The sequence below is a fragment of the Danio rerio genome, chromosome 14, assembly GCF_052040795.2.
Source record: "Danio rerio strain M-AB ecotype USA chromosome 14, GRCz13ab, whole genome shotgun sequence".
In the NCBI taxonomy this organism is placed as follows: domain Eukaryota; kingdom Metazoa; phylum Chordata; class Actinopteri; order Cypriniformes; family Danionidae; genus Danio; species Danio rerio.
Genome location: NC_141034.1, coordinates 4985001 through 5011753, shown reverse-complemented (window position 1 = coordinate 5011753; position 26753 = coordinate 4985001). Strand labels below are relative to the sequence as shown.

The window sequence follows — 26753 nt, the reverse complement described above, 5'->3', positions numbered from 1 at the left end:
TTTTTATTAATTTTTATACAAGTCTATACAGTGTGCTGTCGACTCACAGAATGAAGGTAGCTGGGTCGCTGGTTCGAGCCTCGGCTTAGTTGGCGTTTCTATGTGGAGTTTGCATGTTCTCCCTGAGTTCGCGTGGGTTTCCCATGGGTTCTCCGGTTTCCAAATACTGTACATGCGGTACAGGTGAATTGGGTAGGGTAAATTTTCCGTAGTGTATGTGTGTGTGTGTGTGTGTGTGTGTGAATGAGTGTGTGTGGATGTTTCCCACAGATGTGTTGCGGCTGGAAGGGCATCCTCTGCGTAAAAAACGTGCTGGATAAGTTGGCGGTTCATTCCGCTGTGGCGGCCCCAGATTAATAAAGGGACTAAGCTGACAAAACAATGAATGAATGAAGTCTATACAGTAGTGATGTGCGGATCGATACTAAAATATCGTATCTGATACCAGCTTTGTGTGTTCTAGAAATGATTATCTTATCAAAAAATATATATTTTAGTCATTTGGCACAAATATGTAGTTATCTGGAAATAGAAATACAGTGAAAAGTAACCACAAATACCCTAGTTTATATGAATGAAGCCAACTTAGTCGGAACTACTTGTTCTTCCGCCTGCCTAGTCATGTGCGTAATATGGCACTGTTTAACTGCAGAGCACGCTAGCTAGCCACTCAGTCAGTCCGCTGGCTCAGGTTGTTCAGTCATGCTGTCATTGGACATGGGTGACCGCAAGCGAAGTTTTGTGTGGAGCTGCTTCACTTCCATAAACGCAAACGATGCGGTGACACGTGGACAAAACAGTGAGGAACTGTGGTAAAACCACAAATCTAATGAAACACCTACATATAAATCACAAGACAAACTATGACTACGTCATGACTAGGTGGTCAGAAGAGGAGGAAAGGAGAGGCACAGGTGCTGCTGGGGCGAGTCAGACGTCACTTAGGTGCAGCAGGCAGGCACTATCCAGGTACAGAGGGAGAAAATGTGGCGATGTGGCTGTATTTTGGGCGCTTTTGTTTTTGTGACAATGTTAAAACAAAAGAAAAAGGTTAAAAGTCTTCAAGGGGACCAGATTAACATGCCACTAAACTACACTGTAAAAGAACTTTGAGATTTCAGCTGCAGTCTGGGCTTTCCATATCTTTGTACACCTTCCTTTCTTCATGTGTTCAATACTTTTTCCTGTGTCGTTTCATTTTATTACACATAACTTCATTTGTAAACTGATTAGTTTTCTTTTCTTCAAATGTTTGGATTTCTTTAGTTTCAACATCTGGGGAAAATTTCAAGTCAACAGCACCTTTAGAAATATGTTTTCTGAGAAAAATTATAATGTGTTCAATACTTGTTTCTCCTACTGTATCTTTTCAAAAGTGACAAACTCTCACTCATTTCCCACCCACAGAAAAAGGAGAAGGCTTCAGTCATCAAGAAGAACAATGCCTATGCCGTGGCGGTGGCAAATTACGCGCCGAACATCACAAAGGACACTGTTCTCCCCACTATCGCCAAGGGGAGCGTAGCCGAACAGGGCAAGACCAAAGTGGACGGCAAACCTGCCGAAGCTAAGAAAACCTTCAACAGCGTGAGTAAAATCGACCGCATGTCCCGCATCATGTTCCCAGTGCTCTTCGGCTCCTTCAACCTGGTTTACTGGGCCACTTATTTGAACAGAGAACCCGTGATTAAAGACATGGTGCCGTCCCATTAAGCGGTTTGCGACGGGTTCCACTAAACAGGACTAAAGACTAGAAGAAAAAAAACACCCAGGGACTCTGAATATAATCACGCTCCAATGCTCTTTCCCATCTGCTCCAGACAGACGTGTCGTGGATTGTTGCAAGATGCCTTTCTATCTCTCTCTATCTCTCGTCACTCTTTTCTACCGCTTTTTCAGCAGTGCTTTTGAAATGACATTTGCCTTTGTACATATGTACGTAGTGAAACTGGCGTGTTTGGTTTTGACGTGTTTCGAATCTGACTTTGGACCTCTCTCTGTGATATAGATTTAGCCAGTTATAGTTCTTTATTGGTAACACTTTACAATTAGTGCATTTACTAACACGAACAAGCAACGAACAATACATTTATTACAGTATTTGTTCACATTAGTTAATGAAAACAAAAGGGTCCCTTGTTAACAAGCATGAGTTTGGATTTTTTAAAGGGCGCCTATGGTGAAAAATCTACTTTTCAAGCTGTTTGGACAGACATGTGTGTATATTTAGTGTATAGACCGTCATATCCGGGTGATATAAACACACACAGTTTTTTCAATTTAACATCATAAAAACGGTCGACCAATTGGAGCGGTTTTCAGACTGACCGCAACTTGATGTAAAAGTGTGTTCCCCCCGCCCACCGAATTGATTGGCAGCAGTTGCATTAACATGTCCCGGTAGTCACGTGTATAATCATGTCAACAAGACCAGACGTGCGCAAAGCAACTGGGAATAAACGCTCTGTTCAGTTCGCTAGGATCATCAATCATCATCAAATGTGATCAAGAGTAAGTTTCACATGTTTAAAATGTTTTAAAACAGTGCACGTGTGCAATGAAGTACAGCGATTCACTTCAGCTTTACACTAATACTCATTGGTAAAGTTCTTACTGTAGTATTTCTCACAAACTTTCTCTTTAAGTCCGTCTCTTGTCTGACGCAGCCAAGGGAGAAGATTAAGGCCCCGTTTACACTAGTGCGTTTTAGTATTAAAACGGCGTTTTAGATCAAAAACGATCCGTGTCCACACTAGCGTTTCACCTCGCGTTTCTGAATATATCTCCTTCCACAGTACGCCACCAAAAACGTATATCACATGACCATTTGTGCACTCAAATTTTCTAGTGCACTCAAATTTTCTAGTATAGACAGGAAGCATGTGTCTCGCTCGACATTTGGTTATTGTTAGTCAACAAACGCCGGTTGATCAATGAACACAATGGCAAAGAAAGCAAGAGAGGTATTTTTTGTGGACAGACGACGAAGTCGAGTTGTTACTAAACGTAACAAATGAATAACTGCACAATCGCACCTAAAACAGACAATAGTGCAAACAACGCTCCCATTTGTGTCTATGTTGTTGTTTACAGTAAATGCTGGTCTGCTATCTTCCGGTAGCGTTAAAGCCATGTGTTATAGTCATGTGATAGGGGCTTGACGAATAAGGGAAGGATACGCAATGACACAAAAGCCCCAATCAGGTAGCGAATCTCAGCAGCCCCGTCTCCGTTTTCCCCATCCACACTGAGAATGGCTAATCCAGTATTTCCGAAACGCTTCGTTTTCAGCGCTCGAAAACTCCGGCGTAGTGTGGACGGATGGCATAACCGTAGCAAAACTCATGCGTTTTCAAACTAAAACGCATTAGTGTAAATGGGCCCTAAGGCACGCAGAAAGCCACATAGAAAAGGTAGGCGGGAAGGACTCGCCTTAAAGGCGCAGTACGACAAATCAACCTCCAGATGGAAGGATGTATAAAACAGGATTTAGTAAAAGGTATAATGGAAAATCTGATGGGTGTTTTGAGCTGAAACTTTACATACACATTCTGGAGACGCAAAACACTTATATGAAATCTGAAAAAAGGGGTAACCTAGGTGCCCTTTAACTATGATTAATAAATGCATTGTTCATTATTAGTTCATGTTAGTACTAATGAAACCTTAATGTAAAGTGTGATCCATTTATTTTATTTATTGATCTATTTATTTGGTTGTAGCGGTGCTTGTTTTGAAGTAGCCTAATATTTATTTATTTATTTATTTATTTAGATAAGACCAAGCTCTTTTGTGCTTGTGGTCTGATATTTCGTGCTGGGCCCATACACAAAAAAGGGAAGAAAAAAAAAAACAAGAACTGTTTACACATTTTGCCGTGTCTTTACTGTGTGTGAATTCATTTTCTTCTGTCAAGCCAGGAATGTTCCTTAAACAGTGTTTTGGATGATGACATGAAAATGTCAGCAAAGTTTTGGCTCCGTTTACTGTCAGTTTTTTGACTCCTCTCCTGCATCCCTTTATAAAGGTCTCCAGGGCAGCAGCATATATTAGGGTAGTGTGGGAAGTTCAAGCAGCCTGAACTTTGAAGCCAAGAAAACTTCTTAACAACATTTATTTATTTAAAAAATATACATATATCTAAAAAAAAAAATTATATATATATATATATATATATATATATATATATATATATATATATATATATATATATATATATGGAAAGTATTCAGACCCCTTAATTTTTTTTACTCTTTGTTATATTGCAGCCATTTGCTAAAATCATTTAAGATCATTTTTTTCTTCATTAATGTACAAACAGCACCTCTTATTGACAAAAAAATACAGAATTGTTGACATTTTTACATTTATTTTAAAAATCAAACTAAAATATCTCGTGGTCCTAAGCATTCAGCCCCTTTGCTTAGTATTTAGTAGAAGATCTAATACAGTCGAGAGTCTTTTTGCGAAAGACGCAGCAAGATTTTCACACCTCGATTATGGGATCTCTGCAATTCCTCCTCGCAGATCCTCTCCAGTTCTGTCAGGTTGGATGGTAAACGTTTATGGACAGCCATTTTTAGGTCTCTCCAGAGATGCTTAATTGGGTTCACTTCAGGGTTCTGGCTGGGCCATTCAAGAACAGTCATGGAGCCAGATTTATTAATAAAGAAAAACTAAAATATCACATGGTCCTGTGTATACAGACCCCTTGCTGTGATGCTCATATATTTAACTCAGGTGCTGTCTATTTATTCTGATCATCCTTAAGACGGTTCTACACCTTTATTCGAGTCCAATTGTTTTTGATTATACAGACTGGACTTGATTAGGAAAGCCACACACCTGTCCATATAAGACCTTACAGAGCAAAAGAGAATTATGAGGTTAAAGGAACTGCCTGAAGAGCTCAGAGACAGAGTTGGGGCAAGGCACTGATCTGGCCAAGGTTACAAAAACAATTCTGCTGCACTCCTAATAGCACAGTGGCCTCCATAATCATTAAATGGAAGACGTTTGGGATAACCAAAACCCTTCTTCGAGAGTTACTTTACATTCTGATTTTCATTCCATGAAGCGTGGTGCTTCATAAGTGTTCATAAATGCAATGTTTGCTAGACATTCTTAATTTATTAGTTAAAAATGCATTTAATAACCGCAGGTTGAGCTTCCCACACACCCTTTGAATCCAAGGTGAAGTGTGTCCTTTTTTTGATGTTCAAAAATTGTAATTTAAAAAATGTAAACACTGTGGCTTCGTGATATTTTCAGTTTAAGCAAGTGGTTTTCAGCCAATGGAAGACCAAGGGTGCACCGTTCCACACAATTCATTCATTTTACCCCAACGGACAGGAGCGCCACTAGGGGGACAGGGGGTGGGGGGTGGGGTTAGGACGATTCTAAGGGCCCATACATTTGGGGGAGGCCAAGAGACATTATCAAGATCTCAAAAATTGTGTTGTTTCAGCTTATTTCATGTGCAGTTGAGGTCTGAATTATTAGCCCCCCTGTATATTTTTTCCCAATCTCTGTTTAACGGAAATAATTATTTTTTTTGCACATTTTGTAAACATAATAGTTATAATAACTCATCTCTAATAACCAATTTATTTTATTTTTGACATGTTAGCAGTAAATAATATTTGACTAGATATTTTTCAGGATACTAGTAATCAGCCTAAAGTGACATTTAAAGGCTTAACTACGTTAATTATGCAAGTTAGGGTTAAAAAAAATGTGCTTAAGAGGGCTAATAATATTAACTTTTCAATAGTTTAAAACAATTTTAAAACAACTAAGACTTTCTCCCGAAGAAAAAAAATATTATAGGAAATACTGTGAAAAAAAAAATTTGCTGCATTAAATATCACTTGTGAAATATTTGATGAAGAATAAATATTTCGCAAGAGGGCTAATCATTTAAACTTCAACTGTAAGTAGTTTAAACAAGCAGCAAAAACATTTTTGAGTGTATGTGTGGAAACAGTCTGGCAACGCAGAAAAGACACACTTCATCTGTCATGCTGGATTTATGGAAATTAGTGAACATGCTCTTTTAAAATAAAAAGAAACATAATTCAGTAATTTCCTAATTTTGCCACTGTGCTTTCCTCTTATCGAACTCTTACAGACCATTTTTTTTGACCAAAAGACCGAAGTGCTTCAATGACCGCATGTTTACTGCAATTGTTTACCCTCAAAACGAAGCTTAATATTCAACCCAGGCTCATTCTGAAAAACGTACCCCTGTATACATTTCTGGAGAGCGCCAAATACATCCCAGGAGCTATGTTTTTCTGCAGTTTTTGTTTTTGCTAATCCACCAGAGACCGCTGTGTGTGCATTTTGAGATCTCAAATTTCTCTCGCAAGGGCCATTCGTGCCTGCTGTTCTCATGTAAATGCACCTGAAGCCACTGCTGACTGACCTACAGACCAAAACTTCCACCCACACCCTTCCCTTAACCCAACCGGTAGTGTTTTTAAAAGGACCGAAAGCACCCACCCATTTCTCCTAACCCAACCGATAGTGTTTTCAAAAGTAATCCAGAAAAAGAAAAGCCCTCGTGGCAGCCTGATTTTTACCACGTTTTCAGGTTTTACCACATTCTCACCGTTATTTATTTTATTTTTTGGCTTTTGTCTTACCTGCTTTCTGGAACCATACTTCGCCAGATTCAAACCTCGTCGTCACAGTCAACTCCGCTCTGCTAGCACCCACCCATTTCTCCCAACCCAACCGATAGTGTTTTCAAAAGTAATCCAGAAAAAAAAGCCCTCGCGGCAGCCTGATTTTTACCGCGTTTTCAGGTTTTACCACATTCTCACTGTTATTTATTTTATTTTTTGGCTTTTGTCTTACCTGCTTTCTGGAACCATACTTCGCCAGATTCAAACCTCGTCGTCACAGTCAACTCCGCTCTGCTAGCACCCACCCATTTCTCCCAACCCAACCGATAGTGTTTTCAAAAGTAATCCAGAAAAAAAGCCCTCGCGGCAGCCTGATTTTTACCGCATTTTCAGGTTTTACCACATTCTCACCGTTATTTATTTTATTTTTTGGCTTTTGTCTTACCTGCTTTCTGGAACCATACTTCGCCAGATTCGAACTTCGCCGTCACAGTCAACTCCGCTCTGCATCTCAAATCCTCCAACATACGTGGTGAGCCACTGGGCAAACTGGTAACAGTGGAAAAGCCGTTCATACAGATATAAGCAGTCAGCTGCTAGCGCGAAAAGTAATGGGATCATACCGCCCCATAGCATTCGTTTTAAAGCTGAAATGCAGCCATACGTACCTCGCAATCTCCAGCAATGTATACAGGGGAACGTTTTCAGAGTGAGCCTGTATTGTTAATATTCCTAAAAAAAAACTACTTACTGTGTTATTTACAAACGGTAATGCAGTAATGTCTTATTCAATTCTGCAAATTCCAAACTTGCCTGTCGCAGAGTAGACAACATATTCATTTTTTGTACATATGTAAGGAATATTTGTTGATGTAGGTGTTGTTGTACACTTGTGTGTGGTTTACCATACGTTTTACTGTATGTTGTCTGTTTGTACAGTTTTATACACACAAAATAATAATAATATAGCAGAGTTTCTTGTTTGTTTCACACAAACTTAAGTTCCTTTTTAAGTTATTTCCAAGGGAAAGATGTATGATGTTTATTTATTAAGCATGCTCATTATAGAATATGATAACAAAATGGAATGGTACTGTACATTGCTGTTATAATTATTTATTACTCTTATTTTCCGGGTTATTAAAACAAAAGACTATACTTTTCTAATTCAATATGTTGAGTATTTTTAAGGATATATTTTATGGAGATGATTGCATATCCATTTATTCTCTTGATTTCTCAGTATTATTTGTTATGCTGTCATATTAAATCTATTTTCTGTGTGATACATTGTTTGGAGCTCTGCTTTAGTTTTCACATCGCATTGATTGTACTGAATGATGGTTGCATCTCTGTTATGCATAAATTGTTTGAGCAATAAAAAAAGAGATGACATGGAAACTGGTATGGAAAAGAGCTTTTCACACAGAATGTTCTATAGCTCGCTGTTGCTCATCGGTTTGCTGATAGACAGTGAAAGCAATTTAACACATGAAACATTGATGCGCTTATTATATATATATATATATATATATAGATATATATATATATTTATATATATATATATATATATATATATATATATATATATATATATATATATATAGGTATACATAATTATATATATAGGAATGTTGCATCCAAAAGTGATAATTTGCTTTAGCTTCCTTACAAGATGCTACAAACATGTATTTATTTATTTATTTATTTATTTATTTATTTATTTATTTATTTATTTATTTATTTATTTACTTATTTATTTAGATTTAAATGTGTATTTATATATTTTGTTTTATAAATTTCTCATTTTATATTACTATGCTTATTTTATTATTATATTTAAACTATTATTGTATATTGAATAATTATATTTTTTTTATATTTATATTATATATTTATTTTTTTAATTATATAAACATTTACTGATTGATTGATTTATTGATTTAATATTTTTTAATTTTTGTATTTTTTATTATTCTTTTTATTTAGTTTTAAATGCATATTTATATCTAATTTTAAATTTGTATAATTTTATTTATTTATTTTGTTTGTATTTATTTATTCATATTTATATTTTAATGCATATTTATATATTTTTTATATTTCTGTTTAATTTTATTTATTTAAATTTATTCATTAATTAATTTGTTAATTGATTTTTTTCATTTATTTAATTTATTGATTTTCTTTTTGTTTGTTTATTAATTTTTAATTTAATTCATATTCGGGTCTATTTTTTTACATTTGTTTTATTTTAGTTTATGTATTTGTCTGCATTTATTTATTTATATTTAAATGTATATTTATATATATTTTTTATTTTTGTTTAATTTTATTTATTTAAATGTATTTATTAATAATTAAATTATTGATTGTTTGATTCATTAAAATTATTTTATTTTGTATTTGTTTATTTTTGCATTTATATCTATTTCTGTTTGTTTAATTTTATTTATTTATTTTTTATTGATTTATTATTTTAACAATTAATTATTTATTTATGTAAAAAATGTATGTATAATTGTTTATTAAATAAATAATTTTTAATAATTTATTGATTGATTTATTCATTAATTTATTGATTGATTTATTTATTAATTTATTGATTTATTTATTCATTTTATTATATCAGTTTGTTTATTTATTTTTATTTATTTGCACTGTTTTTTATTAATTAATTTATTTATTTGTTTGTTTATTTATTTATTTATGTTTCATTTTATTAATTTATATTTATTCATATACATTTTTTATGGAGCTTTGTGTTCATAATGCTGCAAGACGATATTTCGGATGTTCTCCTTAGTTAAAAAAACATCATACATCTGTAGTACAGCATAAGGGTGAGTATAAATGCCAGAACCTTTCCTCTACCTGAAAATGTGAAGACGTTATAAATGGATCACAGTTATTATGTAAATGTGTTTTGGGGGGCACATGACCAACAATTATCAGAATTGTGTTTATTTGCAAGTTAACATCTCACAGCAAGAAGGTTGGAGTTTGCATGTTCTCCCCATGTTGGCATGGGTTTCCTTGGGGTGCTCTGGTTCCCCACACACTCCAGAAACATGCGCTATCGGTGAATTGAATGAACTAAATTGGCCGTAGTGTATGTGTGTGGGTGTGTATGAGTGTTTCCTAGTACTGGGTTGCGGCTGGAATGCATAAAACATGTGCCGGAAAAGTTGGAGGTTCATTGCGCTGTGGCGACCCCTGAAATAAAGACTAAGCAGATGGAAAATGAATGGATGCTTTTATTCTAGCCAAAATAAAACAAATAAGACTCTCCAGAAGAAAAAATATTATCAGACATACTGTAAAAATTTCCTAGCTCTGTTAAAGAGCCCATATTATGGGTTTTTGAAAATTCCCCTCCATGTAGTGTGTAACACAGCTCTAAGTGAAGTGAAGTATCCAGCTAAGGCTTAAATCTGTAAGAATACAGTTTTTAAAACTGTTGATTCATCTATAAAAGAGTCGACTCATAGTGCTTCGAACGAGTCGCCTTGATACCGATTCATTAGGTGTTTCGCCATGACGTACGAACGAAACCAAGTTATTCACGTGCACGCGCAAACCCGGGAGATTTCAAACCTGAGGCCCCACCCTCTGACGCAGAAACCCAGACACACACACACCCACAAACACACACACACACACACACAAACATGCCGGTCGATTGAAGTCACACTGCAGATGGATATATTGAGTCTCTACCCAAAGATGAAACATCAGCATTATAACCAAGCAGTTGGAAACTTCTGGAAGCTACATGCTACAAAGAATACTTCATCTGAGTTTGTTAAAGGAAGGATCAGTAAAGAGTAACTGATGGACGTCAGGATGGGTTTCTTCCATTTCTCAAGTGTAAGTACGTGCGGTTAAAGTTGTTGCCTCGTTGACTCTAGCTTGCAAATGTATTTAGTTGTGATTTGTTACTTGTAACCGCGTGTACTGTATCAGGTTAACTGACTATATTCTCTTATCGCGTGCAAAGTCACGTTAAAAACGCGACGCGTGCTGTTTGTTTATGGAGCTCCGTGCTAGAGTTCTGCTCCCACGATTTATTCGGAAATTTATTCCCGCGCCGCAGAAATCTGGCGCGGGGACAGCCGCGGGAATAAATTTCCGAATAAATCGCGGGAGCGGTCGGTAACGGGTTTAATTTGGGACGGGAGCGGGCTGTCTAGGAATATCACGGATATTGCTATGCGAATTAGAAAGAGAGAGTCTGCTTGGTATGAGAGAGCGTATGAGAGAGAGCGAGAGAGAGAGAGAGAGCGAACGAACTCTGTGTGCTTTGTGCTGTGTGTATGTGTTTATACAGACAGCTTGGCTGTCTGGACTGTATACTGGGTGATTTTTGGTTGTGTTCTCCGCTCTAGCGGGACCGGGCGCGGCGGGCAGAAAACGGAGCGGGTTCTCAGGCTAAAACCTGGCGGGTGCGGGTGGAAGCGGGAGCGTTGTCATCCGGAGGTGTGTGTGTGTGTTTTTGTGTGTGTGTGGTATGGCGAGAACACGACTGTCTCCTTCGTTCGGTTATCCGTGGCACTATCCACTCGCCATAGTGTGGCAGCTAAAATCCACGCCTAAACTATCGAGCGTGTATGAACTGTGATTACTTTTTAAATTGCTGATTAGCTATTGGCCATTTCCCTCTCTGACTGAAGGCAGTCGACCAATCGCGACAGACTGTCATCGGTCCAATCAGCGCAGATTAGCTCCGCGCTAAGGAGGGGTTTGGGAACAAATGAATCACTGGACGATTCATACAGGAGTCGCTGGGATAATTAGGTAAAAATAAATGCAGATTATAAGACCATGAAAGTGTTTTTTGACCTTGCATGCATATTAAACTGTTGTTGGAGACCCTTACAACCAAGATATGACCCTATTTCATGTATAATATGGGCTTTTTAAACATCACTCCAAATATTGGACAGGAGGGCTCATAATTTTGCCCTCAACCTTATAAAGACATGAGCTAATCAGATCCGGGGATTTCCTTACAAGCTTTTTTTCTACACGAGACTGAAACGGAGCTCTACATTTACATCGATTTCACCAGAGGAGGTTTTTCTCGCACCGCAGCTTAACTCTGAGATCCAGCATCAAATCCATGAGACAATTGCATTAGCGAGACAGTGAGGGCTGGCGAGTTAATGACCAAGCCATTTCTGAGCCAGTGCTTCAATTAGGTCAAGAACGCTTTTGAGTTCCACTTTATTTATTTATTTTTCTAATGCCTTTGCCTTGACCTGGGTTAATAAAGTGCACAGCCTTTGTCTATAGCGCTGCATGCAGAATATGAAAGCCGTCAAGAGCATTGTCTGGGTCGCGATGAAAGGGAAGTAATTAGATTTCGCTTGAAAAGATAATGACGCCCATGTTTAGAGGCATGTTTTGCATTCTAATGCTGCTTTTTTATTGCCACAGCTATACAAGACAAATCATTTTAAATCATTTGAGTATATAAAAGCATGTTATATTTCAGTGGGCTGGATATTTTATTTATTTTTTTTATTTAGTTAGTTAGTTTTCATTATTTTTGCTTTTTGATTATTTTTAATTTAGTTTGTTTATTTTTGTTATTTTTGTTTAACTATTTTTTTTGTTTATTTTATTTTATTTCTATTTGTTATAGTATAAATATCATTAATTTTACATATTTTTGTTATTTTTCATTTATTTATTTTTAATTATAATGTTTTAATTTATTTAATTTATTTTTATTAATTTATTTAATTTATTTTTGTTTATTTATTTTTGTTTTTTTTATTTGTTTTTATTTATTATTTTATATTTTGTTTATTAGTTTTTTGTTATTTCTATTAATTAATTTTTTATTTATTTATTTGTTGTTATATTTTATTTTAGTAATTTTATATTTTGTTATTTTTTATTTATTGTTTTTTAAATTTTGTATATTTTTTATGTTTTATTTCTATTCATTTATTTTTATTCTTTTTTATTTATTTTTTATTTAGTTTATTTGTTGATACATTTTTTGTTATTTTAATTTTTTGTTTGTTTGTATTTATTTATTTATTTATTTATTTATTCTTATTTTAAACTAAATTAAAAATGGAAAAATGTCAAATTACTAAAAAAATGTAAAAAAAAAATATATTGAAACAATTTTAATTAATGTTAATGTTAATAATAATATTAATTTAAAAAGGCTACTTAGTAATACAAACGTAGTCTTCATTATTTGTATTATTGTTTTCACTGTTTTTATGCAGCTTAACAAGTTTTCTTTTTCTTTTTTTTTACATTTTAAAAGTTATACGTTTGTTTTATATGTGTTATGCACATTCAAAAAATATGTATTTAAATACCAACTTCAAATTAATAACTTAAACTAATAAACGGAATGTGGTGCATATTTGCCAGTCATACATATTGTAAATAAAACAAATGTCTAATATCTTATTGAAAATTCAAGGCAACAAATAATAAAACAAATTAAAGTAAGATAAAAGTGATCAACTCAAATGTTTGAGATTCAAAAAATGGGATACTTCTGCTAAATCTAAAAATCTAATTATATACTTACAACAAATTTTGTTTATTACAGATAATACAAATACAATAATATAAAATACATATTCAGTTTTATAGAAATTATATGTATTTATATGTGCTCGTTTATAACAGATAAATCTGATAGTCTTCAATTTATGTTGAAAAAGTAGCAATCCAAATAGATTTTATCAATGCAAAGTACACACTGAAAATAAAGGGTTTATTGATAAGTGGTTTATATATATATATTTATATATTTTTTAATTTTATATATATATATATATATATATATATATATATATATATATATATATATATATATATATATATATATATATATATATATATATATGCATGAGCACAAAATATTCCATCTTTTGTTTGGTCAACTTCATTTAACTTTTAAATATACATCCTTTCCTGTCCTTCAGCCCTACAACACACCTTAAAAAGTTGGGACAGAAGCAGTTTAGGGTAATCAGGTAAATTGTTTCAATAATGATGTGATTTGAAACAGGTGATGTCAACAGGTGATTGTAATTATGATTTGGTTCTAAATCAGCAATCAAGAATGGACAGGTCCTTAAAAGGCAAAGATGGGCAGAGGATTGCTAGTTTGCTAATAAATACATGAGAAAGCGATTGAAATGTTTAAAAGCTATGTTCCTCAATAAAGGATAGGAAGACATTTGTATATTTCACCTTCGACAGTGCAGAACATCATTAAAAGATTCAAGTAATCTGTAGGAGTTTCACTGTGTAAATGACAGGCCTAATGCTGAACGACCATGATCTTTGATCCCTCAGGCGGCACTGCATCAAGGATCCTCATTCATCTACAAGCAAAATCACTACATGGGCTCAGGACTACTTTGGAAAACCTTTAAGTACCACAAAAAGTAGTTACATCCACAAATGCCAATGTTAAACTGTTAAAGAAATGTTAAAACCGTACTGTGTTAAAAGGAAGCCCTATGTTTACAATGTCCAGAAGGCAATAGAGAATGTGTGGCATATTTTGAAGTGAAAACGAAGACCCAGTACTGTTTTTTTTTTTCTTTTTTCCCTAAGACTTGTTTTGCAGGAAGAATAAGACAAAATTCCACCGGAAACGCTTCATCACTTAGTGTCTTCAGTCCCTAATCGTCTTTTTAAGTGTTGTGAAAAGGAATGGAAACATTACAAAGTTTTAATGCTTTACTGCTCCAACTATTTTTGAAATGTGTCACAAGAACCAAATTTGGAATGCATGTTTATGTTAAAAACAATTTAATAAATAATGTTTGTTGTATTGTCAGCAATTAAATACAAGTCAAAGTCAGTTTAGAAATTACTACTTTTTTTTTTTTTTTTTTTTTTTTTTTTTTTTTTGCGTTTTCCTTACTGTCCCTACTTTTTCTGATTTGGGGTTGTAACATGAAAGAAGCAAGTTATAAAGTAGATTTTTAAAAGAAAAATATACCTTCAATGCAGTTGCTTTGGTTAAAAACATCTGCCAAATATTAATTATTAACGTATTAACTATCTGCATCTATTTGTTTGGTTTTAATAATCATACTTCATCAACATCATCAAATAAATCGTTTATTCATTCATTAATTTTCTTGTTGGCTTAGTCACTTTACTAATCCGCGGTCGCCATAGCGGAATGAATCCCCAACTTATCCTGCACGTTTAATGCAGCGGATGCCCTTTCAGCTGTAACCCATCTCTGGGAAACATCCATATACTCTCATTCACACACACACACACACACACACACTATGGACAGTTTAGCCAACCCAATTCACCTATACATGTCTTTGGACTATGGGGGAAAACGGAGCACCCGGAGGAAACCCACGCGAAGGTAGGGAGAACATGCAAACTCCACACAGAAACGCCAACTAAGCCGAGGCACGAACCAGTGATCTTCTTGCTGTGAAGTGACACAAAAAAAGGCAACAAATAAATGTATTCAGTTATAATAAATATATAAGTCTCTTATATATTTACAACATTTATTTTATTAGTAGCTTTACAGAAATGTTTTTACAACAGATAAATATGATCATATTCAATTGATGCTAAAAATAAGCAATCCAAATGGATTTAATCAATGCAAATGTGTTCTTAGTGTTGAAATTATACCAATACATCATTTCGTTGTGCACTTTCACCTTTCCTTCTGCCTTTGTTCTTCCCTTTTATATGATTTTAAATCTGGCATTTTTTTTTAAAGCTCAATTTCTTGTATTGCTTGTCAAACCCGACTGAAGCAGGGCATTGTGGGTTTTTCATACGTGACCCGGCGTCGCATGTGAAATTGAGGGCAGAGGAATCCAGATGAGGTCTCGTTTCTGTTCCCCGTCCTGACTGATTAAAGAATAGCCCTCAAATGGAGCTCTAAAAATGGACAGCGAGGAAGAGGAAGAGCTCATTATCCTTCATCAGTCAGCAGAAGAGGAGTCGGTGACACTGAATGACAGCTTCATTTAGAGGAGAGGATCTATAGCTGCACATTATATATGTTTCACAGGTTATTTAAAGGGGTCCTGTGATGATTTTTATACACTTTCACCTTCATTCAGAGTGTAATGCTGCTAAGTCACTTTCTGTATCCAATTCTCTGTTGACCTTCAAAGAACACATTGCTAACATGGCTTGGTCTTGCACGTTTGCACTTATCAGCATACAACAAAATAAGACCCTTCTTAACATCATGCTGCTCAACTTTTAGTCCAAGCTCTTGGACCAAAGAGTCAAAGTCCAAACCGTTTTAAAAACGGCGTTTTAGACCAAAAACGATCCGTGTCCAAACTAGCGTTTCTGAACATATCTCCGTCCACACTTTGCCACAAAAAACGTATATCACGTGACCATTCGCGCACTCTGGGCATGCGCGTTCTGGTATAAACAAAGCATGTGTCTAGCTCGGCATTTGGTTATTGTTAGTCAACAAACGCCGGTTGATCAATAAACGCGATGGCAAAGAAAGCAAGAGAGGTATTTTTGAGGACAGACGACGACGACGTTTTGATACGAAACGTAACAAATTAATAACTGCACGATGGCACCTAAAACAGACAATAGTGCAAAAAAAAACGCTATCCTTTCTGTTCTTCTTATGTTGTTGTTTACAGTGAAAGCTGGTCAGGGGTCAGTTCTTCGTACCTCGCTTAAATGATCTAAGATGATTTGGCAGATCCTGGATCTTTTCATCTTGATAACTGATCTCTCGCTAATTTGGTTCCTCAAACAAGTTTGCGAATCAGATTAGACTGTTTGGATAAACTGATCTGAGATCGCTGCGTGTGTTGTGAAGGACAGATCTATCGATCCTCTAATCATGATCAGCAATGCAACAACTGGCTGACGGCACAGCAGCGTAATGACATCATCTGATTAATATTCAAATATTCATGTGAGCAAAATTACATCAAATTAGCAGTAAACGGTGCGTTAAATATGACACGCAATAACCTTCCACATTTGTTGTGAGCTGCGCAGGCTTTACACTTTCATGTGTCAAGAGTATTCATCATGTATTTCAATGCAAATCAATGTATTTAGTTTTACATTTAGAAACATTTTTCTTTATTATAGTAGCCGTTTTTTAATCGGTGTAGAGAATAACTGGTTGTTTACAAAAGCATTTTCATATTGGTAAAGGTGTCTGCAACTTTTGTGAAGCATCAAGTCACTGTCATATTAACTGTCAAAACATGTTTATGACTGCATAAAAGTATTATTGCTTTTTAAAAAAAGTCATTTATTGTGCATTTCTATTATACACATTGTTCTAAAGTGATCTAAAAAGTTAATATCAATAAGTTTTCTCGTTGCACCACCAGGTGGCAGTCTTTGTACTTTCATTTCGAATTGCAGATTGCAAGTTTTAATAATTATATAATAATAATAATAATAGTAATAATATAAAGTTTTTAAAAAAGTTACTATTTTCCCAAGTGTATATAACTACTACTGTAAGAAAATATCAGAATTCGGAACATACTTTCAGTATTTTCTTTGCATGAACTGAGCCAATCTAATCCTGTTTATATGAATTGATCCTGCTGCCAAGCAGGTTTGATTTACCAGAACTGTTGCTATGACAACTCTCGGATCAGCTTTGAAGAACGAAACGATCCTGGATCGTGTCAAATCGTCAATATCCAAATCCAGCTAACTAAGTAATCCACGTACGAAGAACGGACCCCGGCTGTCTTCCGGTTGCTTTAAAGCCATGTGTTGTAGTCATGTGATAGGGGCTTGACGAATAAGGGAAGGATACGCTGTGAAACAAAAGCCCCAATCAGTGAATGTCAGCAGCCCCGCCTTCGTTTTCAGATGTCTCCGTTTTTCCCCATCCACACGGAGCAGCAGCGTTTCATAATGAAAACGGCCTCTCCAGCTTTTCCAAAACGCTCCGATTTTTACGCCCAAAAACTCCGGCATAGTGTGGACCGATGGCATAAACGTAGCAAAACTTAAGCGTTTTTAAACGAAAACGCATTAGTGTAAACGGAGCCAAAGAAAGCCCATGTAACACCTCTCTTTATCTCTCTGCATTGGTTACCAGTCGAAGCTCGGAACAAGTTTAAATCATTGATGCTTGCTTACCGGACAGCCACTGGCACCGCACCCTCTTACATGCTCCTGAAGGTCTAGACCCCTTTCAGGAGCCTCCGGTCAGGGTGAGAGCACCACATTGTGGTGCCATCAAAGAGAGCTATTTGCTCTATTTTAACAATCTAGACACAAAGTCTAAAGCGCAAAAGCATAAAAGGCTTGTCCGAGTCCACTTTTGCTACTTTAAATACGCTCTGCTCCCCAGCGCATGTGTAGAGCAACTGACTCCCATGCGGAAGGTCGCCGGTTCGATACCGGCATGGAGTGGGTTGGGTGGCATAGGACCGGTGGGGTTACATTGGTGCCGTGACCCGGGTGGGAGTGAGGTTTGGGGGGGTGAGTGTAACGGAGGCCAGCTAGTAAGTGCTGTGCAGGTAAATCTTACCCCTCTGTCCTCTAAAGGTGCTCTAGCGACAGATGCTAGAGGCCATGGTCTTTAGCCTCCTTGTTAGAGCAACCAACTCCCATGCGGAATGTCGCCAGTTCGATCCCAGCTCGGAGCGGGTTGGGCGGTGTAGGACCAGCAGGGTTACACATGGTCTAACAGGGTTGTGCTTATTCTCTTAATGAGTTATGGGTGTTTTTTGAGCATAATGTGCCTTAAACTAATGAGTCTTCCTTCCCCTGTAAGAGTCAGTTGCGTCGCACCATTGCAAACTTACTATTTACATGGTGGCAGTGGTAGAGAGAGTACTGAAACTAAAATATGCAGGACACCAGCCCTCCAGGACCAAGTTTAGACACCCCTGTACTAAATTATACTTTTAAAAATACCAATTTGGACCCTTTAATTACAAATGTGTACCATTTAAAAAGGTACCACCCCAGTGACAGCTCGCGTACCTTTATTTCTGAGAGCGTATTATGGATATAAATGCTTTTTTCCAAAATTTTTCAGAATATCTTGTTTTGCATTCATCAGAAGAGAGAACTTCATAAAGGTCACTTGAATGCGAGTAAACGCTGAAGAAACATTCATTTGGGGGTGAACTGTCCCTTTAAGTCTAAACAAAATACAGCCTTCCAGCCTTTCAGCCTTACGTTCATCGTTTGAATTGTAAATGATATTGTATGAAGCCACACACACACACACACACACAGCTGCTAAATCCACCAAGGGCTGTTTAAAATCCATTGCAATGATTTGCCTCAACCTTAAAAAAATACCATAATTTTAATACCATATTCCACACGCCAAAGTGAGCTTGTGTTTGAACTTGAGACTGTGAGGATTTACACTCACAATGGAAGAAACTAATCTCACCAGTAATTGTCCTGCAGGCATTAGGAGAACTGGATTTTGTATTTATTTGGGAACATGCGATTGCCATGAAATTCACAAGGTCGAACGGGTCACAAAAAAGCAATTATGAAACTGTGCTTGGAGATGGTCCTCACCCTTGAGATGGAAGGTGTTATTGCAGCGTGTCGATGGTTTGCTCACACCAGAGACTTCATGCGTTTTCACTCATGACATTTTTGAAAATGTCACCGTAAGGAGGGAGTTAAAGAGATTTCAGACTCTGAATAAGCTGAGCCACAAATCCAAATTTAAGGACTTAACGCTCATAAACCGTCATTTGTCAGGTTAAGTCAAGTCAAGCTCTTTGTCTATTTTTCAAGCACAGTAATGAGATTAACTCAAACAGGATGAAAAGTTGTGAAGTAGCAATTTAAATGAACTTTAAAATGTCACGTGATCCTTCTGAAATCATTAAATTACCAAAAACAGGTTATGTGTAATAACAATGGAATGACACAAAGAGGAAGTACTGAACTACTGAAAGATATTTAATACTTATTCAATACTAAAATAAAAGACTTTTTTAATGATGGCAACTTAAAGACGCTTAAAGACTTCAACAGAGAGTAAAAATCTTGATGGTTCTTTGTGTCTCGTCTATCAAATTTGCTCTATATTTTGTATGTTCTATTGGATTCAGGTCAGGTGGTTGGCTGGGCCATTCTACAGCTTGATTTGCTTTCTCTGTAAGCATTCAAGAGTTTCTTTGGCTGTGTTTTGGATCATTATCTTGCTGAAATGTCCACTCTGGTTTAATCTTCATCACTGTTACAACTTGGTGGCAATCTAGGGACTGAAATGTGGAACATTTATATTGTGAGCATCAGTGTTGGGAGTGACGCATTATAAGTAATGTGCATTATGTAATAATATTACTTTTACAAAGTAACGAGTTATATAACGCATTACACTTAAAAATAAGTATTACTGTAAACTCATTAGAAAAAAAAGTGTTGTGTTTAATACTTATTTCCCCTGCTGTATCTTTTTAAAAGTGACAAACTTTCACTCATTTCCCTCCCATATTCTAATTTGTTACAGCTAATATATTTTTAATAAGTGACAAACTCAACAGAAATAGTTTTCTATGGTCACTGATATTCATTTCGAATGACGAAAGGCAGAGGGTTGCTGAAGAACTACTGAGATACTTCAGCTGCTGTCTGAGCCTTCCATGTCTTTCTATACCTTCCTATTCTTCATGTGTTCAATACTTTTCCCCTGTCATTTCATTTTATTACACATAACATAATTTGTGAAGTAGTTTGCTTTGTTTTCTTTTCATATATGAATTTATTTGGTTGTTACCAACATCTGGTGAAAAGTTTAAGTCAACAGCACCTTTAGAAATATGTTTTCGGAGAAAAATGGTGACGTGTTTAATACGTACTTCCCACACTGTATCTTTTTAAAAGTGACAACCATTCACTAACTTCCCTCCCATATTATAAATTGTTGCCGCTAAAATCTTTTTATAAGTGACACTCAACAGAAATAGTTTTCAATGGTCACTAATATTAATTTTGAATGACGAAAGGCAGAGGGTTGCTGAAGAACTACTGAGATACTTCAGCTGCTGTCTGAGCCTTCCATGTCTTTCTATACTTTCCTATTCTTCATGTGTTCAATACTTTTCCCCTGTCATTTCATTTTATTACACATAACGTAATTTCTGAAGTAGTTTGCTTGTGTTCTTTTCATATATGAATTTCTTTGGTTGTAACCAACATCTGGTGAAAATGTCAAGTCAACAGCACCTTTAGAATTAAGTTTTTGGAAAAAAAGTGTTGTGTTTAATACTTATTTCCCCTGCTGTATCTTTTTAAAAGTTACAAACTTTCACTCATTTCCCTCCCATATTCTAATTTGTTACAGCTAATATATTTTTAATAAGTGACAAACTCAACAGAAATAGTTTTCTATGGTCACTGATATTCATTTCGAATGACGAAAGGCAGAGGGTTGCTGAAGAACTACTGAGATACTTCAGCTGCTGTCTGAGCCTTCCATGTCTTTCTATACCTTCCTATTCTTCATGTGTTCAATACTTTTCCCCTGTGTCATTTCGTTTTATTACACATAACTTAATTTGTGAAGTAGTTTGCTTGTGTTCTTTTCATATATGAATTTATTTGGTTGTAACCAACATCTGGAGAAAATTTCAAGTCAACAGCACCTTTAGAAATATGTTTTCGGAGAAAAATGGTGACGTGTTTAATACTTACTTCCCCCACTGTTTCCTTTTAAAAGTGACAACCATTCACTCACTTCCCTCCCATATTATAAATTGTTACCGCTAAAATCTTTTTATAAGTGACAAACTCAACAAAAATATTTTTTCTAGGGTTACTAATATTCATTTCGAATGACGAAAGGCAGAGGGTTGCTGAAGAACTACTGAGATACTTCAGCTGCTGTCTGAGCTTTCCATGTCTTTCTATACCTTCCTATTCTTCATGTGTTCAATACTTTTCCCCTGTCATTTCATTTTATTACACATAACGTAATTTGTGAAGTAGTTTGCTTTGTTTTCTTTTCATATATGAATGTATTTGGTTGTTACCAACATCTGGTGAAAAGTTCAAGTCAACAGCACCTTTAGAAATATGTTTTCGGAGAAAAATGGTGACGTGTTTAATACTTACTTCCCCCACTGTATCTTTTTAAAAGTGACAACCATTCACTAACTTCCCTCCCATATTATAAATTGTTACCGCTAAAATCTTTTTATAAGTGACAAACTCAACAGAAATAGTTTTCAATGGTCACTAATATTAATTTTGAATGACGAAAGGCAGAGGGTTGCTGAAGAACTACTGAGATACTTCAGCTGCTGTCTGAGCTTTCCATGTCTTTTTATACCTTCCTATTCTTCATGTGTTCAATACTTTTCCCCTGTCATTTCATTTTATTACACATAACTTAATTTCTGAAGTAGTTTGCTTGTGTTCTTTTCATATATGAATTTCTTTGGTTGTAACCAACATCTGGTAAAAATTTCAAGTCAACAGCACCTTTAGAATAACATTTTTGGAAAAAAAAGTGTTGTGTTTAATACTTATTTCCCCTGCTGTATCTTTTTAAAAGTGACAAACTTTCACTCATTTCCCTCCCATATTCTAATTTGTTACAGCTAATATATTTTTAATAAGTGACAAACTCAACAGAAATAGTTTTCTATGGTCACTGATATTCATTTCGAATGACGAAAGGCAGAGGGTTGCTGAAGAACTACTGAGATACTTCAGCTGCTGTCTGAGCCTTCCATGTCTTTCTATACCTTCCTATTCTTCATGTGTTCAATACTTTTCCCCTGTGTCAATTCATTGTATTACACATAACTTAATTTGTGAAGTAGTTTGCTTGTGTTCTTTTCATATATGAATTTATTTGGTTGTTACCAACATCTGGTGAAAATTTCAAGTCAACAGCACCTTTAGAAATATGTTTTCGGAGAAAAATGGTGACGTGTTTAATACTTACTTCCCCCACTGTATCGTTTTAAAAGTGACAACCATTCACTCACTTCCCTCCCATATTATAAATTGTTACCGCTAAAATCTTTTTATAAGTGACACTCAACAGAAATAGTTTTCTAGGGTTACTAATATTTATTTCGAATGACGAAAGGCAGAGGGTTGCTGAAGAACTACTGAGATACTTCAGCTGCTGTCTGAGCCTTCCATGTCTTTCTATACCTTCCTATTCTTCATGTGTTCAATACTTTTCCCCTGTGTCATTTCATTTTATTATACATAACGTAATTTGTGAAGTAGTTTGCTTTGTTTTCTTTTCATATATAAATGTATTTGGTTGTTACCAACATCTGTTGAAAAGTTCAAGTCAACAGCACCTTTAGAAATATGTTTTCGGAGAAAAATGGTGACGTGTTTAATACTTACTTCCCCGACTGTATCTTTTTAAATGTGACAACCATTCACTCACTTCCCTCCCATATTATAAATTGTTAACGCTAAAATCTTTTTATAAGTGACAAACTCAACAAAAATATTTTTCTAGGGTTACTAATATTCATTTCGAATGACGAAAGGCAGAGGGTTGCTGAAGAACTACTGAGATACTTCAGCTGCTGTCTGAGCTTTCCATGATTTTCTTCTTCATGTGTTCAATACTTCTTTCCGTGTGTCGTTTCATTTTATTTAATTTTTGTTTTCTTCGCATATATGCATTTTTTTATTGTTACCAATATCTAGTGAAAATGTCAAGCCACCAGCACCTTCAGAAATATGTTTTCGGAGAAAAATGGTGGCGTGCTCAATACTTATTTCCCCGCTGTATGTATGCACAGCTTCAACTATTCAACTTTTTGAGTAAAAAGCTTCAGTTCAATAGTTTCCAGTTTAACAGATTGTTGTTGTTCTTTTTTGTGTGGTTCAAACTTTATATACGTTTTTGTCTTATCCACTCTATTAATTGACATTTTTACAGTGCAAATGGTAGATGAGTTTTTCCTTCTCTAATGCAAAGCTTTTGTGAGTCAAAAGAAGAATGGAATAGAATGCGCAAATCATTTTAATGTTCTTTTTGTGCCAACTTCATTCTAAGTCTCTGCCGTTCCACAAAACATCTTTTGTGCTTCACAAAAGAAACCAAATCACATGACAAACGTTCATTACTGAGCCATTGCTTTAATAAAGTGCCAGTTTGTATTGTGAAGTCATTTCGCTACACATGCTTTCTCTCCCGGTTATTCCAGGTGAACAATCTCTCAACCTATTTCATGACAAAGTGAGCTGTGTCACTCAAAAAATAAGCACAAACTCTTCCTCATTACTCCAGCGAGCGAGCACAGCGGCCGCCGACTTACACCCAGCGAGAGCCGCGCTAAACAGATTGTTGTCTTTGTGCGTCAGCTGGTGCTCACAAATAGGAGACTCATTTCCACGGATGTGATGGATGCCTGACGGTTAAGATGTCAGCGGCATAACAGATCCGCCCGTCTGCCTTTAAAAGCCTCTCAAATGTTTTTTTGTGTAGCTGTCACCGCTATCCATCGCTCTCTGGCCTTTTTGCCGAATTCATCGCGCCTCAAATAAATAATTGCTTTTCTTGTGGCTTATTTTTCTTTCTGCTCTGTTGTCGAATTCTTTTGGGGATTGAGCGACTGTTGGTGAGATTGATCAACACTGCTTTTTTCACCCATTTGCTGTGAGCAAAAGCAGTGTTGTGATGGTTGGCCTATTTAAAAGTTATATTAAAAGTGCCATTCAATTGTTCTCTGATATCTACATGGTAGGTAAGTGGACATGTGCACAACTGCCATAGAAATGGTTTTATATGCCATTTAGAAATTACCCTAGAATGAAAAGCTTGGGCTAAATTGGCCGTAGTTCTTTATTTGTGTGAATGCAAGAGTGTATGGGTGCTTCCCAGTGTTGGGTTGCGGCTGAAAGGGCATCTGCTCTGTAAAACATATGCTGGACAAGTTGGCGGTTCGTTCTGCTATGGGGAATAACGGAACTAAGCCAAAAAGATAATGAATGAATGAATAAAAAGCTTGGTTTTTACCTTATTTGGAAGGGTCATGAATATTAATGAGCTCTACTCTATCTCTGCATATGTAACAGAGCTGAAAAGATTATATAATTAAATTCATCAGATTGAATTCCATGAAATTAGGCTTTATAGATGAAATTGTTTATGTGCTCCCTTGTGGTTGATATTGTCATGATCACCGGTGATCTAACCACCAGAGATCACTGGAAACATTTAGGGGTCTCCTCCACCTTGCCAACAGTGAAGGGGGACCCACTGATCTGTAATGCCAATTCAATGTAAATTTCTAATGTCCAGTGGGGTTCATGCAATGGCATAGTGCAATAAAGGGGCTCAAAGTCTTCCACGAAAGAAGATCATGAGGTATAACTCACTCATTGATGTTTGATGTGACAGTTGAATAAAAGCCTCCACATACTCCTCGATAGACCATTCTTCCTGCCGCAGACGCATAATCTTGACACCCGCTGGTTCCATATTTGGCTGAGTCTTCTGTAACCTGGGGTCCGTTCTTCGTACCTCGCTTAAATGATCTAAGATTATTTGGCAGATCCCGGTTTTTTTAATCTTGATAACTGATCTCTCGCTAATTTGGTTTTTCAAACAAGTTCGCGAATCAGATTAGAATGTCTGGATAAACTGATCTGAGATCGCTGCGTGTGTTGTGAAGGACAGATCTATCGATCCTCGAAATCATGATCAGCAATGCAACGATTGGCTGACGGCACAGCAGCGTAATGACATCATCTGATTAATATTCAATTATTCATGTGAGCAAAATTATATCAAATTAGCAGTAAACGGCTTGTTAAATATGACACCCAAGAACTTTACACATTTGTTGTGAGCTGCAGGCTTTACTCTTTCATTTGTCAAGACAAGTGTATTCATCATGTATTTCAATGCAAAACAACGTATTTAGTTCTACATTTAGAAAATATTTTCTTTATTATAGTAGCCGTTTTTTAATCGGTGTAGAGAATAACTGGTTGTTTACAAAAGCATTTTTATATTGGTAAAGGTGTCTGCAACTTTTGTGAAGCATCAAATCACTGGCATATTAACTATCAAAATATGTTTATGACAGCATAAATGTATTATCGCTTTAAAAAAAAGTCACATATTGTGCATTTCTATTATACACAATTTGTACTAAAGCGATCTAAAAAGTTCATATCAATAAGTTTTCTCTTTGCACCAGATGGCAGTCTTTATACTTTCATTTCGAGGGTGCAAATTGCATACGTTTTATTAATATGTATAACTTTATTTATTTTATTAATGACTATAACTTTATATATATAGTTAAAAAATATGTACCATTTTCCCAAGTGTATATAACTACTACTGTAAGAAAATATCAGAATTCGGAACATACTTTCTGTGTTATCTTTGCTTGAACTGAGCCAATCTAATCCTGTTTATATGAATTGAACCTGCTCCCCATCAGGTTTAAGCTAGCAGAACTGTTGCCATGACAACAACTCTCGGATCAGCTTTGAAGAACGAAACGATCCTGGATCGTGTCAAATCGTCCACATCCAAATCCAGCTAACTGAGTAATCCACGTACGAAGAACGGACCCCAGGGAAGTGACACTGACAACAGAGGTGCGGATCCACATGCAGGTTTATTAGAATGGTCAGACAAGCAATGGTCAATACAGGAGCAAACAGATATATAAGGGCTAATGCAGAGTCTTAGTTAAAAGGCAGGCAGATGGTCAGAAGGCAGGCAGCAAACTGGATTAATTGAATGAATGAGGCAAGGATCAAAAAACACAGCAAAACAAGACAAAGGAAAACTTGTTGTAGTGTCACCTCCAGGACTGAGTTTGGACACCCCTGCTGTAAAGGATGTGGCCGTAGTATCCATCACATTACCCATAGGTTTCTGAAGAGCGCAGATGAAGCTACAAGTGGACGTGGCCGACTGGTGCCATTTTGTTTGCGGGTGACTGCTCCAACCAAACAAGGGCAAAGAGGCGGAATGTGAGTGGAGCTACAGACGCCTGTGAGTCTTTAGCCTAGATGGGCTTTTCTTTGGGAAACACGCTTAATACTTCCTTACCTGCGACTCGTTTGTGTTCTGACCACATGTGCTTGGTTGTTTACTATATCAATAAAGTGTTTAGACTTTTAAGAACTCTATTGTTATACATT

At 36.0% G+C, this 26753-nt stretch overlaps 2 protein-coding genes across 3 annotated transcripts in view; both read left to right on the top strand.

Moving 5' to 3' along the window:
* Window positions 1-4123, top strand: part of gabra2b (gamma-aminobutyric acid type A receptor subunit alpha2b) — a 164591-nt gene extending 160468 nt beyond the window's left edge. Inside the window, exons 10-11 of one of the 2 annotated variants that reach the window (XR_015507068.1) lie at window positions 1408-2113; window positions 3372-4123. Coding sequence is in view for 1 of the 2 variants with exons in the window: in XM_087281138.1 (XP_087137264.1) it covers window positions 1408-1713 (306 nt within the window). In the remaining variant the exon portion in view is untranslated. Of the gene's footprint in view, window positions 1-1407; window positions 2189-3371 lie in introns of those variants that run through there. The other variant, XM_087281138.1, reaches the window with a different exon arrangement.
* The window catches only part of guf1 (GTP binding elongation factor GUF1), a 365170-nt gene that overhangs the window by 222625 nt on the left and 115792 nt on the right, over window positions 1-26753 (top strand). The gene's annotated exons all lie outside the window — the stretch shown is intronic.